Source organism: Peromyscus californicus, unplaced genomic scaffold, assembly GCF_007827085.1.
Source record: "Peromyscus californicus insignis strain IS unplaced genomic scaffold, ASM782708v3 Scaffold_11__1_contigs__length_118956290, whole genome shotgun sequence".
In the NCBI taxonomy this organism is placed as follows: domain Eukaryota; kingdom Metazoa; phylum Chordata; class Mammalia; order Rodentia; family Cricetidae; genus Peromyscus; species Peromyscus californicus.
The window spans coordinates 101,777,220-101,794,467 of NW_026294402.1; the positions used below are offsets into that span (position 1 = coordinate 101,777,220).

The 17,248-nt window shown below is 36.8% G+C and overlaps 1 protein-coding gene across 14 annotated transcripts in view; it reads right to left on the minus strand.

Annotated features, from left to right (window-relative positions):
• The window catches only part of Dock3 (dedicator of cytokinesis 3), a 377,571-nt gene that overhangs the window by 205,760 nt on the left and 154,563 nt on the right, over positions 1-17,248 (minus strand). For 13 of the 14 annotated variants that reach the window (XM_052719644.1, XM_052719626.1, XM_052719604.1 and 10 more), the window contains exon 6: positions 578-726. The exons of the other annotated variant lie outside the window; for it this stretch is intronic. In XM_052719644.1, the coding sequence (XP_052575604.1) occupies positions 578-726 (149 nt within the window). The remainder of the gene's footprint in view (positions 1-577; positions 727-17,248) is intronic. 14 annotated transcript variants of the gene reach the window in all.

Here is a 17,248-nt window from a genome sequence, read left to right on the forward strand (position 1 = left end):
CTGGAAAAGGTATAAAGAACACTAATCTCTCTTCTTCCTCTCTCTCTCTCTCTCTCTCTCTCTCTCTCTCTCTCTCTCTCTCTCTCTCTCATACACACACAATATTCATTTATTTGTTGTGTGTGTATGCATGGAGATGCCATGCAGAATCAGAACTTGGAGGAGTCAGTTTCTCATGTGAGATTCCACCATTTGGGAGGTTCAGTGGCAAGTACCTTTATCTGCTGAGCCATCTTTCCTGACTCCCTCTCCTTTTTTCCCTAAAGTACTATAGAATATTTTTTTAAGTATACTGTGATTAGTGAGGTTTAAAATAAAGGAATTTGATCTCCTGGAAGACAGCTCAGAGGATAACCCAGTCCAATTCTTTAATTCTTTCCAGAAATAAAACACAGGCTAAGAAAACTTCAGACTAGAACTAGTGAATGCCCTTTGATAATGAGAAGAAACAATGATACCTAGCGAAACTGTACAGAAGATATACTATCTTTTAATCATTAAAGAGAATCCTAGATCAAGTTTAAATTCACTGAGTCACAATGAAACTAAGAGATGCCCAAGTAATAGTCATACTTACTCATTACCCCAGTCCAGGCGCACGGTGATGTGCCGTTTAACCTCCCGCACCTGATCCTGTGTCAGGTGACCAGACAGTAGCTGCCTTCGCAGGTCAATAAGTTCATTCATCACATGGCGTAGTTTGTAGAAAAGATCTACTTTGTGTTTCTGAAAGGTATTTTGGTGTGGGTGAAATATAAAAGGGATATGGAAAGGGAATGAAAAGAGAAAGAAAAATAGTTAAACTATGAAAAGTGCTCATTTCCCTGAACTATAAAGGCAATGTAAGAAGGAGCTTACTTAGAAACAAAGTTTTGACTTCCTACTGTCTAAAAATTTGTGCACACAGTGCTATCTAACAAGGCAGTGTAAATAATCTGGATCATGGAAAAAGTACCCCCTCTATCCCTTTCTGGACTACTCATCTCAAAGAAAATCAAAGTTATTAAGCTTAATCAGAAAAGTAACTTACACAAGAGCCCAAAGCTGATTTCACAACGGAAGTAATAATGCACTTAACAGCAAAGACTTCAACCATCTGGCAAAACCTCTAGTTTCATCAGGAGGGATAGTCAAGTTAAAAGGAGGAGGGAGAGAATTAACTGCCCTATTTTGAAGCAACTAAGGTTTCATATAAAGCCAGTCTCAGGAGTGAGATTCCTTTCTTGGTTTCTAGGCCTCATCTAGCTTTCTAATTAGCTTCTTTTAAACAGTGTGGGTCCCTAGAGTAACTGATTTCTACTCTCTACTCCTTTCAGCTTAATAAAGATCCTTACGTTTACAAAAGTTAAGTAGAAACATCATAATGAACTTAATTAAGGGCATTATAGTGTTTATTACCTTGCAAGTAAAAAAACAAAACCAAAACTAAGCACTCAGAGTTGATGCTTCAAAAAATGTTCAGAATAAAAATTTAAGAACTGAAAGTCTTATTTCATAGAAGCAAAATCTTGACTTTTGAATACTTAGTTAGGATTCTGTTTCTTTCAAAGACAAAAATGATTTTATATGATTACTGAACAATTTGGAATAAAACAAATCTATAAAGAATGTTTTTAATGATCAATCAACAAATGCCCAATGCAATTTTTTTCAAATATTTATGTTCCATAATCACATGAATCCATGGGTAGAAAGGAGTAACCATATTATCACAGAAAGGAAAAGCTTCTAGTATGGGTAATGACACAGAGAGTTGGAAATTTAATGAAATGACTGAAGTTTTTTCCTTTGATTACTTTATTCTCAAAGAAATAAAGGGCAAGATCATCCCTGAGAGTGATGTAAAAGGATGCTGAGGCTCTAGGAAACATCAAACAGTTTCTCAGGGAACAGTAACTTCAATTAAAGGGGAATTCAGTTGCTAAGTAGCTCTGAGATTTATGTACTATTTAAAAGTGGAGTTCTTTTTCTTTTTTAGACCAAGCATAAGGAAGTGCACTGACATCAGTGTATCACATGTGTACATATGTGTTATGATTTATTATTTTTATAAAGATTAATTTTTTTATTTTAAGTTCATCGGTTTTTTTGTCTAAATGTGTGTCTGTGTATCACATGCAAGTCTGGTGCCCACAGAGGACTAAAGAAGGCACTGGATACCCCTGGAATTGGAGTTACAGACAGTTGTAATTTGCCATGTTGGTGCTGTAAATAGAACACAGGTCTTCTGGAAAAGCAGCCAGTGCTCTTAATTGCTAAGCCATCTCTGCAGCCCATGTGCTACAATGTAAATGTTTGCGTCACACCAAAATTCACATATCAAAATTCTAACTCCTAAGGCAATGGTACTAGAAGGCAGGACCTTTGGGGAGATGATTAAAGTCAAGAGGGCAGAACCCAAATACCATTGGTGCCCTTATAAAATTGCTCAATGGAGTTTGTTCATCTCCTACACAATGTAGGATGTAGTGAGAAGGTACCAGCTATGTGGAAATGGGCTCTCCCATGACAGTAACTCTGTGAGTATCTTTATCTTAGATTTCCCAGACTCCAGAGCTATGATGAATAAATTTCTGTTCTTTACAGCTTATAGAATTTTGATATAACAGCTTTAATAAAGTAAGAGTATATGTGTAGTATATATGTATATAATTATGTATATGGGTATATACATATATAAGCAGATACATACATGTAATATCTATACACATGCATATACATACATAATATTTATGCAAGAATATATTGGTATAGGAATTATACACAATTATTTATGTTCTTAATAAGGAGTTTTCATATTTAAATGTCCAGAGATAATAATATCTACCATGCCCTGTTCTTCTGTAACAATGTGACATGGACAGTCCTTCAGGGAAAGACAGAGTTGTGTTTATCCATGAATCTAGGCAGGTTCCGAGACTGTTCTGAGCAACAGAACGTGACAGCAGTGAACTAAGTCAGTTGTCAGCCCTTAATTAGTTCTCTTCTTGCTGTCTCTTAGCACGCATGAATAAATGAATGAGTAAAGTAATCATGCTTTTAAAAGCACAAGCTACATGTTAAAGTCACAAGTAGGCACTCTAATAACTAGTTCCGAATATGTGGGCTATATTGTATGTATAGCCTTGTCAAATCTTCAGGGGCTTACTGCCCACCCTACAACTATCTGACTGCAACAGAATGAGAAACCATAAGAGAAAACTGCCCAGCTGAGTTACTAAAACATTTAGCAGTTATTTGAAGCTACTAAGCTGTTCATGTTTTGTTACATAGATAACTGGAATAAAACTGCCATACTTTTTATCTAGTAGAAAATCCATTCTCATTTAACTATGCAAAGGTGGAAAAACCTGTCCTAGCCTTTTGTGTAAAGATAGAGTACGAATGAAATGGATCATATAATTAGAAAGCAGCATTATTATTGCAATCATATGGTGTCAATTTATTTTCAATCCTCTACACTCAATTCAGTGGTTCCCTCTCTCAGGGACCTGCTCCTGCTACACAGGCACTCTGCTAGCTTAGTTTTCCTTAAGCTTTCATCTACAGCAATGTCCTTCCTAAAATCCTACCCTATCTGTAGTCAGTAAAATTCTGTGAATTCTCAAGAACTAAAGCCACTAACTCAGAAGTTCTGTGTAACCAAAGCTCTTCTAGCACTTCAACTCCTGAATTAAGCTAGCACACAACTACATGTGCAAGAAGAAAATGAGCTCTCATGTTGGAATAACTGGATGTGTAGTCAGCATAACCAACAATAAAACAAAACAAAAAACAGATTCAATGATGGACTTTGTTGTGAATTTCACAATATTGAGGACAAAGAGATGATCCACAAACTTTCAGGGAGACAAATTGTAAATAGAGGAACTAGAACAACACTGGCATAGCATGACAGAAACAACAGCACTGCAAGACGGAAAATGATGAAGACCTATGGTGATATTTTATTTGTATTAAAATGTTATTTGTATGTTAATAAATAAAGTTGCCCGGGGGTCAGAGCTATTAGCAAGCCATAGGAAAGCAGGGCAGTGGTAGCGTACGCTTGTAATTCCAGCACTTAGTAGGCAGAGCTGGGTAAGTCTCTGTGTGTTCAGGGATACAGCCATTATTGGATACACATGCCTTTAATCTTAATACCAATCATGGAAAACCTGGAGGCCTATACAGACAGGCTGTGAGGAGGCGGTCATGTGGTTGGGTTTACAACCAATGAGAAGGCAGGACAGGAACTCTATATAAAGACTTTAACACAGGGGTAGCTCTGGTTCGGAGAGGTAGGACCACTGCAGGAGGAAGGGTAAGGTTTTGGCTCTTGGCTCTGACCTCTTGGCTTTCTTCTTTGCATTGGTTCTGTGTTTATTGTTTGATGGGAAGGTTGGATACATCTACATTTGGCGCCCAACGTGACAAGAATTCATTAAAAACCGATTGGCTTGGCTTGGCGGCAGGTCCGGTTTCCAGCCTGGGCGGCCCGGCTGCCTAGCTTGGGCCCAGGCCTGACTGACCCGCAGCTGGAACTGCTACAAACAACTCAGACCTGCCCCGCTGAACAGGGCCCCTGCCTGTAAAGCCAAGGCTTGACTCGGCTCAAGCGGCTACACTTTTCTCTCTCTCTCTCTCTCTCTCTCTCTCTCTCTCTCTCTCTCTCTCTCTCTCTCTCTCTCTCTCGCTGGATTCACACCTCGAACACCAGGTGGCTGTGAAATTCCCTGGGATTCTACTGTTCTACCCAGACTTGGTAAGTCAATTAACATATCTATTTAAAAGAGAATTTTTTTCTACATTAAAAAAAAAAAAGGGCTTTATGTGTACATTGGAAGAAAATTGGGCTTTGTTTGAAATTTTAGGCACTCTGACAATGGAACAACTATATGAAAAGATTAATATTGATCGAATTATTCAGTTTATTACTTTTCTTATCCTCATTTTACTATTTAAAAAGATCGTCAACTTAAGTGCCAGGATAACAGTCTTAGAAAAACTTGTTAAACCGGTAAAAATGAATTATAGAGAAATTCAAATTCAGACAGAAGAAATAAATAGTGAAGTTGTTTTAAAATTGGATCGTAAGGTTACAGAAAGAAAGCCAGTTTTCACACAATCACCCTTAATTTATCCAGTAGCCGTACAGCAGCTACCTGATGAAGAGAATGAACAAAATACTTGGGTTCCAGTTGAAATGTTAGACTTACGAAGATTTAAGGAGGCAATAGCATCTTATGGCATGCACTCCCCATATGTAAAGCAAATGTTAAACACCTGGTCAACTTGTAATAGGATTATACCAAAGGACTGGCGGGAATTGGCACAGGCTGTTCTTGAACCCGGACAAAATCTCCAGTGGAAAATGTGGTTCAGTAATGAGGCTAAAAATATAGAAAGACAATGGAGGGATAGCGGAATACAAGTCTGCCAGGATCAGCTTATTGGCGAAGGCCAATATGCTTCAGTACAAACACAATGTTCATATGATGTCCAAACCCTACTTCTATGTAAAACAGCAGCTTTGAATGCATGGGACAGAGTTGAAGAACCAGGAAAAAAAAACTGAGTCATTTACAAAGGTTATACAGGGCCCCAAAGAATCTTTCACAGACTTCTTACAAAGATTGACTTCAGCAGTACAAAAAATGGTCCCGAATTCACAGGCTAGTCAGATAATAATTGAATCTTTAGCCTTTGAGAATGCAAATGCAGCGTGCAAAAGAATAATTAGGCCGTTAAAGGCAAGATCTGCACCTTTGGAAGATTGGATTAGAGATACAGTTAATGTAGAGGCTTATGACCATGATGATATGTGGGTAGGAAAAGCAATTTCAAAAGGTTTGAGCAATGTTAGATGTTTTGGATGTGGAAAGCAAGGACATTTGAAAAGGGATTGTAAACAGTTCATTCCTAGAAATAATGTTTATTCAAGGAACACTGGCAACAGAATGCCCCTTCCTTCTGGAGTATGCAGAAGGTGTGGTAAGGGAAAACACTGGACCAACGAATGTAGATCAACAAGGGACAGACAGGGTAACCCTCTGCCTCGAGCTTCGGGAAACTCCCAGAGGGGCCTCAGGCAGGCCCCCACAGTAAATCCAGTTCAAACCTTTCCTGCAGTTGTAGAGGAAACCCCTACTCAAAGCAACTAAATAACCAAATGTCTATTGGAATAAATCATGTTAGTCGAGATGATGAAACAGAGAAAATAGGAAATACAGGAAAAAACATAAAGAAAATTTTTTGGCAAACTTCTATTAATGAACAAAGACCAAAACTAACAATAAAAATAAATGGTGTTTTGTTGTCTGGTCTGGTAGACACAGGTGCTGACATTACCATAATTGCACCAGAATTTTGGCATCCAACTTGGCCTCTTCAGGAGGTAAACATTCAACTCTTAGGAATTGGGACATTATCTAGAGTGAAACAAAGTGTAAGATGGCTTGAATGTATAGGTCCAGAAGGACAGAAAGGAAAATTAAAACCATATATGGCTAACATAGCTATGAACCTGTGGGGTCGAGACTTGTTACAACAGTGGAATACTCAGATTAATATCCCTCCAATCTCAGAAACAAATCATAAATTAGTACATGTTTCTGAGAGAAATATTAAAAGATATTATTCTAATGAGTGCTCACCAGCCATCCATGTCATACAAGAACAGGGCACAACAACTGATAATCTTCCAAAAACATTAACAGCTCTACCTTTAAAATGGTCAACAGACAAGCCTGTATGGGTTCAGCAATGGCCTTTAACAACAGAGAAACTCCAGGCTTTACAAGAGCTGGTGGAAGAACAGTTAAATGCTCATCATATTGAAGAATCAACCAGCCCTTGGAATTCTCCTGTATTTGTTATAAAAAAAAAATCTGGTAAATGGAGAATGGTAACAGACCTTAGAGCAATTAACAAAGTAATTCAGCCAATGGGCTCTTTACAATCTGGAATTCCTTTACCTACTCTGTTACCAAAAGGCTGGCCTCTCATAGTTATTGATTTAAAAGACTGTTTCTTTTCAATACCCTTACAAGAAAAAGACAGAGAAAGATTTGCTTTCACAGTGCCTACTTATAATAATTCTCAACCGGTTAAAAGATTTCAATGGAGGGTTCTCCCACAGGGAATGTTGAATAGCCCAACTTTGTGCCAATATTTTGTAAAACAGCCATTAGAAGTGGTACGTAAAAAATTTCCTAAATCTATAATTTATCATTATATGGATGACATTTTATTAGCTGATTCAAATGCAGATACTTTAGAAAGAATGTTTGAAAAAGTAAAGAAAATTTTGCCTTGCTGGGGATTACAAATTGCTTTAGAAAAGGTACAAAGAGGAGATTCTATTAATTATTTAGGATATAAAATAGAACTTCAAAAAATTAGACCTCAAAAAGTGCAAATTAGGAGAGATCGACTACAGACTCTTAATGACTTTCAAAGATTATTTGGAGACATTTCTCATCTAAGAACTATTGTTGGGGTAAAAAATGATGAACTGAATAATTTGTTTAAAACCTTAGAAGGTGATAAGGACTTAAATAGTCCAAGAGAATTATCACCTGAAGCTGAGAAAGAATTGGCCTTGGTAGAAAAGAAAGTACATGAAGGGCACGTAGATCGTATTGATCCAAAGCTGGATTGCATTTTGGTTATTTTACCTTCTAGGCATTCCCCAACAGGAATATTAATGCAAAGGGAAGATATTATATTGGAATGGATATTTTTACCAAATAAACCAAATAAAAAATTAAAAACTTATGTGGAAAAAATCTCTGACTTGATTTGGAAAGGAAAATTGAGACTTCGTCAATTAGCAGGAATAGACCCAGCAGAAATTGTCGTACCTTTAACTAAGGAGGACATTGAAAAATTATGGATAGAAAATGAAGCTTGGCAAAAAGCTTGTAGTAATTTTTTGGGAGAAATTAACAGCAAATATCCCAAAAGCAATAGAATTGATCTTATAAAGAGAGCTGATTGGATCTTGCCTCAAATTGTGAGGAAAAAACCCATATCTGGAGTTCGTACATTTTATACAGATGCCAACAAACAAGGAAAGGCAGGTTACAAATCAGAAAATTTAAGTAAAGTGGTTCAAAGTCCTTATAATTCAGTTCAAAAATCAGAATTGTATGCTATTCTGTTGGTATTAATGGATTTTTCAGAACCTCTCAATATAGTAACTGACTCTCAGTATGCTGAAAGAGTAGTATTACATATTGAGACTGCAGAATTTATCCACGATGCTTCAGAATTAACTTCATTATTTATTCAATTACAAGATACAATCAGAAAACGGAGTCATCCTTTATATATAACTCACATCCGATCCCATACTGGTCTGCCAGGCCCTCTAGCACAAGGCAATGATGAGATTGATAAATTATTGATAGGAAATGTGCTGGAGGCCTCAGAATTTCATAAAAAACATCATGTAAATAGTAAAGGTTTAAAAAAGGATTTTTCCATAACCTGGCAACAAGCCAAAGAAATAGTAAAGAAATGTCCTACTTGTTCCTTCTACAATCAAACACCATTACCAGCAGGATGTAACCCAAAGGGTACTCAGAGGAATGAAATCTGGCAGATGGACGTGTTTCACTTTGCAGAATTTGGAAAACTGAAATATGTACACCACACTATCGATACTTATTCAGGATTTCAATGGGCAACTGCTTTGAGTTCTGAAAAAGCTGATTCTGTAATCACTCATTTGCTAGAAGTTATGGCCATTATGGGTATACCTGCACAAATCAAAACTGATAATGCTCCATCATATGTCTCTGTTAAAATGAAACAGTTTTTTGCTTATTATAATATAAACCATGTTACAGGTATACCACATAATCCTACAGGTCAAGCAGTTATAGAAAGATCAAACAGAACTCTAAAGGATATGCTAAATAAACAAAAAGGAGTAACAAAAACCCCCAGAAATAGACTACATAATGCTCTATTAACTTTGAATTTTCTCAATGCCAATGAGAAAGGAACAACAGCTGCAGAGAGACATTGGATAATAGAAAAAACTACAGAATTAAATCAACCTATATACTTTAAGGATGTGCTGACCTCAGAATGGAAACCAGGGTATGTGTTACATTGGGGACGAGGTTTTGCTTTTATTTCTACAGGAGAAGATAAGTTGTGGGTACCATCAAAATTGATAAAGGTTCGATTTGAACAAGAGAGACCTCTTAATTAGAGGAGGTGATAGTTCATCAACTATCGTAAACATCCAATTTAAACTAACTTACACCAGTAACACATGCCTTTTCATTTAATCAGATAACTTGTCAAAAAGGAACATCCCCAAAAAAAAAAAAAAAAAAAACCTTGGGGAAAGGTTTTTGTTTTTGTCTTTTAGGAGAATGAAGGTTAACGAATTTGAAGAACACTGGACAAATGAGACAACTGAAGAAAAGGAACAAATCATCTATCCTAAGAAACAGAGTGAAATGGCGTATGGGTATGTTATCTAAAAAAATTTTATGTCTTCCTAAATGTTTGTTTCTGCTTTTCTTTAAAGATTTAACACTATTTAACTTCTAATAGTCCCAGTTCAATTAAAATTTAAAGCTGACTTTGGAGTTGGAGAATGGCTCTCTCCTTCTTTAAACTCAAGCATGTTGTTAAAAGGAAAATGCAAACTCCCTGTATCATGCCAGAGGAAAAGAGCCATCTTCTGCTATGGGACAGGAGAAAAGCCAAATTAATTAAGGGACTATTCTATTACGAATCTCAACTCTTTGATTCTATTCTGATTCTTTAAACTTTTCTTAAAGTATGAATTTTATATCAAAATTTACAAGATCAATATATATAGATATATATACATTTTAAACTTTGTTAAGATATAAATGGTCATATAGAGTACTAACTAATTCTAAAAAGTCGCATATATAGTCTTTGTGTTCGAGTCTCTTATCAGTTTTTTGCAGGAAATCACGGTTAGGCCTAACATCAACTGAAGTCTCCAGGAAGAAGATGGGGCCCCACAACAACAACAATTCCACGTGGACAATAATAACATCACTAAGCTGACAAACATCATCTACAGATCAGCTTTGAACTACAAAGTGCTCAGAGCAATTTTGAGAAGAGCTAGCTGAGATGATCCAGTCTCAAAGACTACTTGAATAAAGATTTGAGATAAACCCTGAATTTTGGCATTATACACAGACTGGATAACGAAGGATATATTTTCCTTTCCTAGAATTTGACAATTAACCTAAAATTTTCTTTCAGGATAAAGATACCTTCGCCCATACCCAGCAGGAAGCAATTTCAAGAATACGACGCCCACATTCCCAAAGAGGTGGTGTGGGGTGGTTGGTTTTTTTGGTCTTTTAATGGGTTTTGGGTCTGGGATAATTTTCATTGATTGGGGGGTTGGTTACAAGTTGTTGTCAAGGGTTAGAAAAAAGGCTAAGCAAAGGAGATTAGATTTAAGGTTCTTATTAAAAAAAAAAAAAAAGAAAGAAAGAAAAGAAAATTGTAAATACTTTACATTGGATTGGATTGTTTTATATAGTATACAAATTATATATATTGAAATTGATATTGTTAGAAAATGTTATATATATTTTTCTAATTGTACCGTTCATCTAACAATGTAATGCAATTTTCTGATCCTTGAATGTTATTACCAACTATTAGGATATAAAGAAATGAAAGTTAGTAGTTAGATATTATAATAGAACTTGTAGTTATATTAGGTATGTTTTCAAGATTGAGTAGATATATTTTAGATAGACAGGTTATCTTCAAACCCTTCAGAGATCTACAGAATATGGCATTTAAAATGTTTTAATAACTTAGAAAATTTTTCTTTTTTGTTATGACTATGAGACATGTCGGCTCCTGGCAGTACCAATCTGCTTCAGAGAAAATATGGGCATTGAAGAAACTGCATATGGAGTTAACTTTCATTGTGGCAAAAGTTAGCCACTGGACAACAAAGTATCCTCGAATCAACAGGACAAAATGGACAAACAGGACATAAAACAAAGGATTACTGATTCTTGCCAAAACAAGTGTGGTTATGGCTTTATCAAAAGGCATCTTCAGAGGCCAGGACAATATGGCACCATCTCTGAAGTGGCCTTCGCAATTCGAAAAAGGTACAGTGCCCTTTTCTTCGAAGGCAGCTGAACAGGCAATGGGCCGATGGCCTCTGATGTGCAATGGAACAGCAGCTGAAACAGTTATTCTTGAAGAGTAACTAAGCTCACGCCTCTCAATAGTAGACTGGCATTTGATGGAGGGATATGGAGAAGAATGGGATGCTGAGATGAAGCCATATATACACAGCCAGGAAGAATGGACAGCTGAGTTGGAAAACCATCAGCAATTTCCAGAATTTGAAATCCTGAATCATGACATGACACTGGTGGAATTCAGGTGTTTCTGGTACATGGACTACTCTCACTCAATGTGAGGTTGAACTGTTGACCTTGTGTACATCCTGCTTCACAAATGAGTCTGTCGGATATGCTGGGCCTATAGGCTGAAGATGATGCCCCAGCACTTCGGAGAAACCTCAGGTGACTGTCCAGACAGCTGTCTGTTTCTGTCAACTCACAAATTTTTTGGAGGTTGCTTATGTGCACTTCCTGTTTTTATTAGCTAATATTATTTCCTTCTTGGATCTCTGAGGGAGTTGAAGATTAGTTAGTTATAGTTGAAGGTTAGTTAGTTATAGTTGAAGATTAATTAGGATACATTTTGGACTTACAAAAATAGGATAGATAATGAAATTATTTTCTCTGAATTTGTCAAATACAAATGGACTAGACATTGTTTAGGTATTTATTACTTGTATATATTGTATATAGTTATTGTCCTTTTGTATATAGTTTTTCTTATATTAGTTATAAGCTTTTTCTCTTTTTTTCCTTTTTATTAAAATAGAAAAGGGGAAATATGGTGATATTTTATTTGTATTAAAATGTTATTTGTATGTTAATAAATAAAGTTGCCCGGGGGTCAGAGCTATTAGCAAGCCATAGGAAAGCAGGGCAGTGGTAGCGTATGCTTGTAATTCCAGCACTTAGTAGGCAGAGCTGGGTAAGTCTCTGTGTGTTCAGGGATACAGCCATTATTGGATACACATGCCTTTAATCTTAATACCAATCATGGAAAACCTGGAGGCCTATACAGACAGGCTGTGAGGAGGCGGTCATGTGGTTGGGTTTACAACCAATGAGAAGGCAGGACAGGAACTCTATATAAAGACTTTAACACAGGGGTAGCTCTGGTTCGGAGAGGTAGGACCACTGCAGGAGGAAGGGTAAGGTTTTGGCTCTTGGCTCTGACCTCTTGGCTTTCTTCTTTGCATTGGTTCTGTGTTTATTGTTTGATGGGAAGGTTGGATACATCTACAAAGACCTACTTTCAAAGTTCTGGAGGGTCTGTTTTTGTTGTTGTTTTGTCTGTTTGAAATAGTCACACTGGATATTTGAGTCTAGATGAAGTCAAACTCTTGATCCTCCTGCCTCAACTTTCTGAGTGCTGGCTAGGATAAGTGTGTATACCCAAACCAAGCTAAAATTCTGTATGTTATTTATAAAATTTTTATATTCATCAAAACTATCAATCAAAGGTAAGGGTAGGCTAAATATATTTTTAAATGCAAAATGATTTTTTTTTTTGGTTCTTCGAGACAGGGTTTCTCTGTGTAGCTTTGCGCCTTTCCTGGAACTCGCTTTGGAGACCAGGCTGGCCTCGAACTCACAGAGATCCGCCTGGCTCTGCCTCCCGAGTGCTGGGATTAAAGGCGTGCGCCACCACCGCCCGGCTGCAAAATGATTATTTTTATTTTACATGATTTCTTTTCAGAAAGCTATTGGTAAAGTGTTTTTGCCAAATGAACAAATAAGCCAAAATTAAGGCAAAAGTGGTTTAGCCTCAGAGACAAAGACATTTTTCAGGACATATTAATGTAAAAGGCAGCAGGCAGGGTTCCAAACAGGATATAACTGGAAAAAAGTTATGTTGACTAAATACCTAATTCATTTGAACATATTCAACAGAGATTTTTTTTTTTTTTTTGGTTTTTCGAGACAGGGTTTCTCTGTGTAGCTTTGCACCTTTCCTGGAACTCGCTTTGGAGACCAGGCTGGCCTCGAACTCACAGAGATCCGCCTGGCTCTGCCTCCCGAGTGCTGGGATTAAAGGCATGCGCCACCACCGCCCGGCTCAACAGAGATTTTTATTCCTGCTAAGAGGTTAGATTTTAGAAAACATAGTAAAGAAAACCAAGCAGTCACTAACTACAAAAACAAGTTATACAAGAAAGGAAGCACAACCTGAATTCCTTATTTATGAAAACAATTACAGAGACATCATAACAACTTAATATGAAATGGATCATATAATTAGAAATTTGACTCAAAGGGGGATGATACAGTATTTATGAAAATAGTTGCAGAGATATTGTAACTACTGAATATTGACTCAAAAGATGGTGATATTGGATTTTGGACATAAGGCAGGAGTGGAATAGTACATGTGTAGGTGAATGAGCATTCAGTTTAATTACTGTCTTTTACAGTAAGAAAATCATTAAATAATACCTCAAGTTTAAAAAAGACATCCACTAAGGGAATATTTCTAGACATGTAGAACATTAAGGAAATAGCTAAAAGAGCTAGAAAAAATAAGTATGGAACTAGAAGTGGGAAGAGATGGCACTAGAACTCAAATTTAATTAAATAACTAGCAGTATAAATTTATTTAAAACCCAGATTTACATACATCTTTGACTGTTTTAAAAGACAAAACTGAATATCCCCAACTATAAAAGGCCTTCTTCCATCTCTCACCCCAAGTAAGTTATCATAGGACACAAAGTTAAGTACAGTCTAAACACAGCTTTCACTGCTTTTTACCAACTTAAATATTGATAAACGGAACTAGAAAATCTGTCTAAGTACAATGACTCCCTGTCAAAATCAACACAAAAGCTAGACTACTTATATGTCTCATTCCTGTAACATATGAGAAATGAAAAGCATTCCACAGCAGAAGGCGGCCCTGGAAAAAGCTTTGTGTCTTTGACTACAGCATGTGATTTGTCCACTGATAGCTTTCATATTCTGTTGACATTACATATAGAGCAGCAGTGATTGCAGCTACCCTGCCAACCAAGACCCTTTAGGCTCTCAGTCATTCTGTAGCAGTAAAGAAAAAGAAAAGAAGTAGAAGGTACATATTTACATCTAGTAGTCTACAGCAACAGTCATTTCATACCAGTACCTACTTCCAAGGAAACCTAGGAGTTCCTTATTAAAGGCTCAGTGTTACACTAAATCCTAAGTCTAATTTGTTTTCTCTTAAAAGTCTGTCTTTCCTCCTAGGGGAAAAAACCTGAATCCTTTAAATTAAATGTTAAACAATTCACCCCTGCACTTCCAAAGTGAATTCTCAAGTTCATCATTAGCAGTAACATGAGAGCATTCCCTGTCTTCCTACTACTGACTGTCCCTCTAGACTTTAATAATTCTTTAACAATATACCATAGTGGGTAAGGGATACTAGATACAGGGTCACAAATGCTTGATGCTCTATCTTAACTGCCAATCATAGTGATTTGGGTGAAATTTACTAACTAACTTCTGTGGTATGCCTTGGTCTTTTCATTTGGGGGAAGGAAGGAAAGAGGGTGAGAGAGGGAGAGATGAGAATGAATCTATCTGCATCTGTAGTTATTATCATACCTCTGTTTTGTTCTTTCCCCAGTAGACACTGCTCTGGACCTGGCCTCAAAATATCACCTAGGTTGCGAGATGAGCTTCTAACAATGACCACCAACCCTTGCCCTTGTGTCTTACTTATAAGCACCCCTACCTAACAGTAATGCTTTTTAACACCCAAATGGTAATCACAATCTTATTGTATCACATACTTCCTTTATATTTTAACTACTTATGTACATAATTCCTTTTCAAAGTTTGGCTCATTTTTATCTGTTTTTAAGAAATGTCATATGCAGAAATTCTTTATCTTCCTGATGAAATGAACCTTTACTTCTGAAGAGCATGCTGCTCTGAAGAAGGTAAACAAGTCAGTTGTAGTTGTTTTTCTTTTAAAGTGAGATAGTTACTGATGAAGTCTTAGACCTGAACTTAAAAGGTTATTAACAGTCAGACGAACTACAAAGTACAATATAAGATGCGCCAAATGTAACACAAATCTTCGATGATCTTTTTTTTTTTTTTTTTGGTTTTCTGAGACAGGGTTTCTATGTGCAGCTTTGGAGCCTGTCCTGGAACTCCCTCTGTAGACCAGGCTGGCCTCAAACTCACAGAGACCCACCTGCTCTGCCTCCTGAGTGCTGGGATTAAAGGTGTGCACCACCACTGCCCAATCCTTAGGTGGTCTTTTAATAAAAAAAAAATGGAGGCAGATATTGGGATGAAAGCTGAAAGATCAGAGAAGCAGAACAAGCCACAGCCAACCTCACCTCACCAACTCCTCAGCTGATCTTGTTTCCTCAGACTGAAAGCCTCTGAGTCCTCACCCGAATGGATCTCAGCTGAACTGCTTAAAAGTCTCTAGTTATTGGTCCTCACACCTTATATACCTTTCTGCTTCCTGCCATCACTTCCTGGGATTAAAGGCGTGTTTCCTTCCCAAGCATAGACATGAGATCGCAAGTGCTGGGATTAAAGGTGTGTCCCACCATGCCTGGCTCTGTTCCCAGTGTGGCCTTGAACTCACAGAGATCCAGATGGATCTCTGCCTCCTGAGTGATAGGATTAAAGGCATGTGTGCCTCCACTGCCTGACCTCTATGTCTAATCTAGTGGCTGTTTTGTTCTCTGATCCCCAGGAAAGTTTTATTAGGGTGCACAATATATAAAAACTATAAATTATATATAATTTACAGTATACAAACTATAAATTAATAATAATAAGGCATTTTCAGTTATCAAAAAAGTACATATGGTTATATATAACTATATGCTGATGCAAAAGCACAGCTGTCATTTCAAAGTAAGCATGAGTTCATTTATTCTGGAGCCAAATATGAATGACCTTGGCACAGGATTTTTCTACATTTTAGTTGTATCTTAATTTCCTTCAGCAATGTTTTGGCTTTTAGTGTACAAATTTTCCACTTTCCTGGCTAACTTTATTCACAAGTATTTTATTATTTTTGATGTTATTATCAATGGGATTGTTTTCTTAATTTCCTTTTCGGATAATCTATTAGTTTTATCGAAATATAAATGACTTTGGTATGTTCTTCCTATCCTATAACTTTAGTGAATTTGTTGGTTAATTCTGAGGTGTATGTATATACACAGACACCAGAGATTTCCACTTACACTTCTCTAAAAACAGATATTTTGCTTTTTTTCCTACTTGAGTGCCTTTAATTTTTCTCTTCCTTCATTATTCAGTCTTGGGAGGTTAAACGTTTCTGGGAATTTATCTACTTCAATTTTGCTAATTCACTAGCACATAGATAATCATAATATGTTCTTATCTTTTTATTAGGAGAATTAGATGTAATACATCTTTCAGTTCTGACACTATTTACTGTAATTTTTGAGAGGGTCTTATTATGTAACCCATGAGGCTGACCTCAGATTCACAATGATCCTGCCTCAGCTCCTATGTGCTGGGATTACATGCAAGGAGCACTACACACTGGCCCTGGTTTTATATATATGAAGAGTGTTCTCTCAAATGGCTCATTTCACCTTTTCAGAATACATTAGTTTCTTGAAATAGATTTTAATTTCCCTCTTGCTTTTTTTTTTTTTTTGTTTTTGTTTTTGTTTTTGTTTTTTTGGTTTTTTGAGACAGTGTTTCTCTGTGTAGCTTTGGCGCCTTTCCTGGAACTCACTCTGTAGCCCAGGCTGGCCTCGAACTCACAGAGATCTGCCTACCTCTGCCTCCTGAGTGCTGGGATTAAAGGCGTGCGCCACCACCACAGCTTTCCTCTTGCTTTTATGTTTGAAAACTTTATCAAACTTCATCAACTTTTTTTTTTTTTTTTTTTTTTTTTTTACTATTTTGTTGTCTGTTTAATGCAGGATCTCAGTATGCAGCCCTGGCTCGCCTAAAACTCCCTACATAGAACAGTCTGGCATTAAACTCACAGAGATCCTCCTACTTTTGCCTCCTGAGTGATTAAAATTGTGCACTACCATGCCCCCAGCTAATTTTTTTCCTGCTGGTTTTCTAATGTCTATATATCTGAATGTCATAAACTAAATATATGTAAGATTGTGACT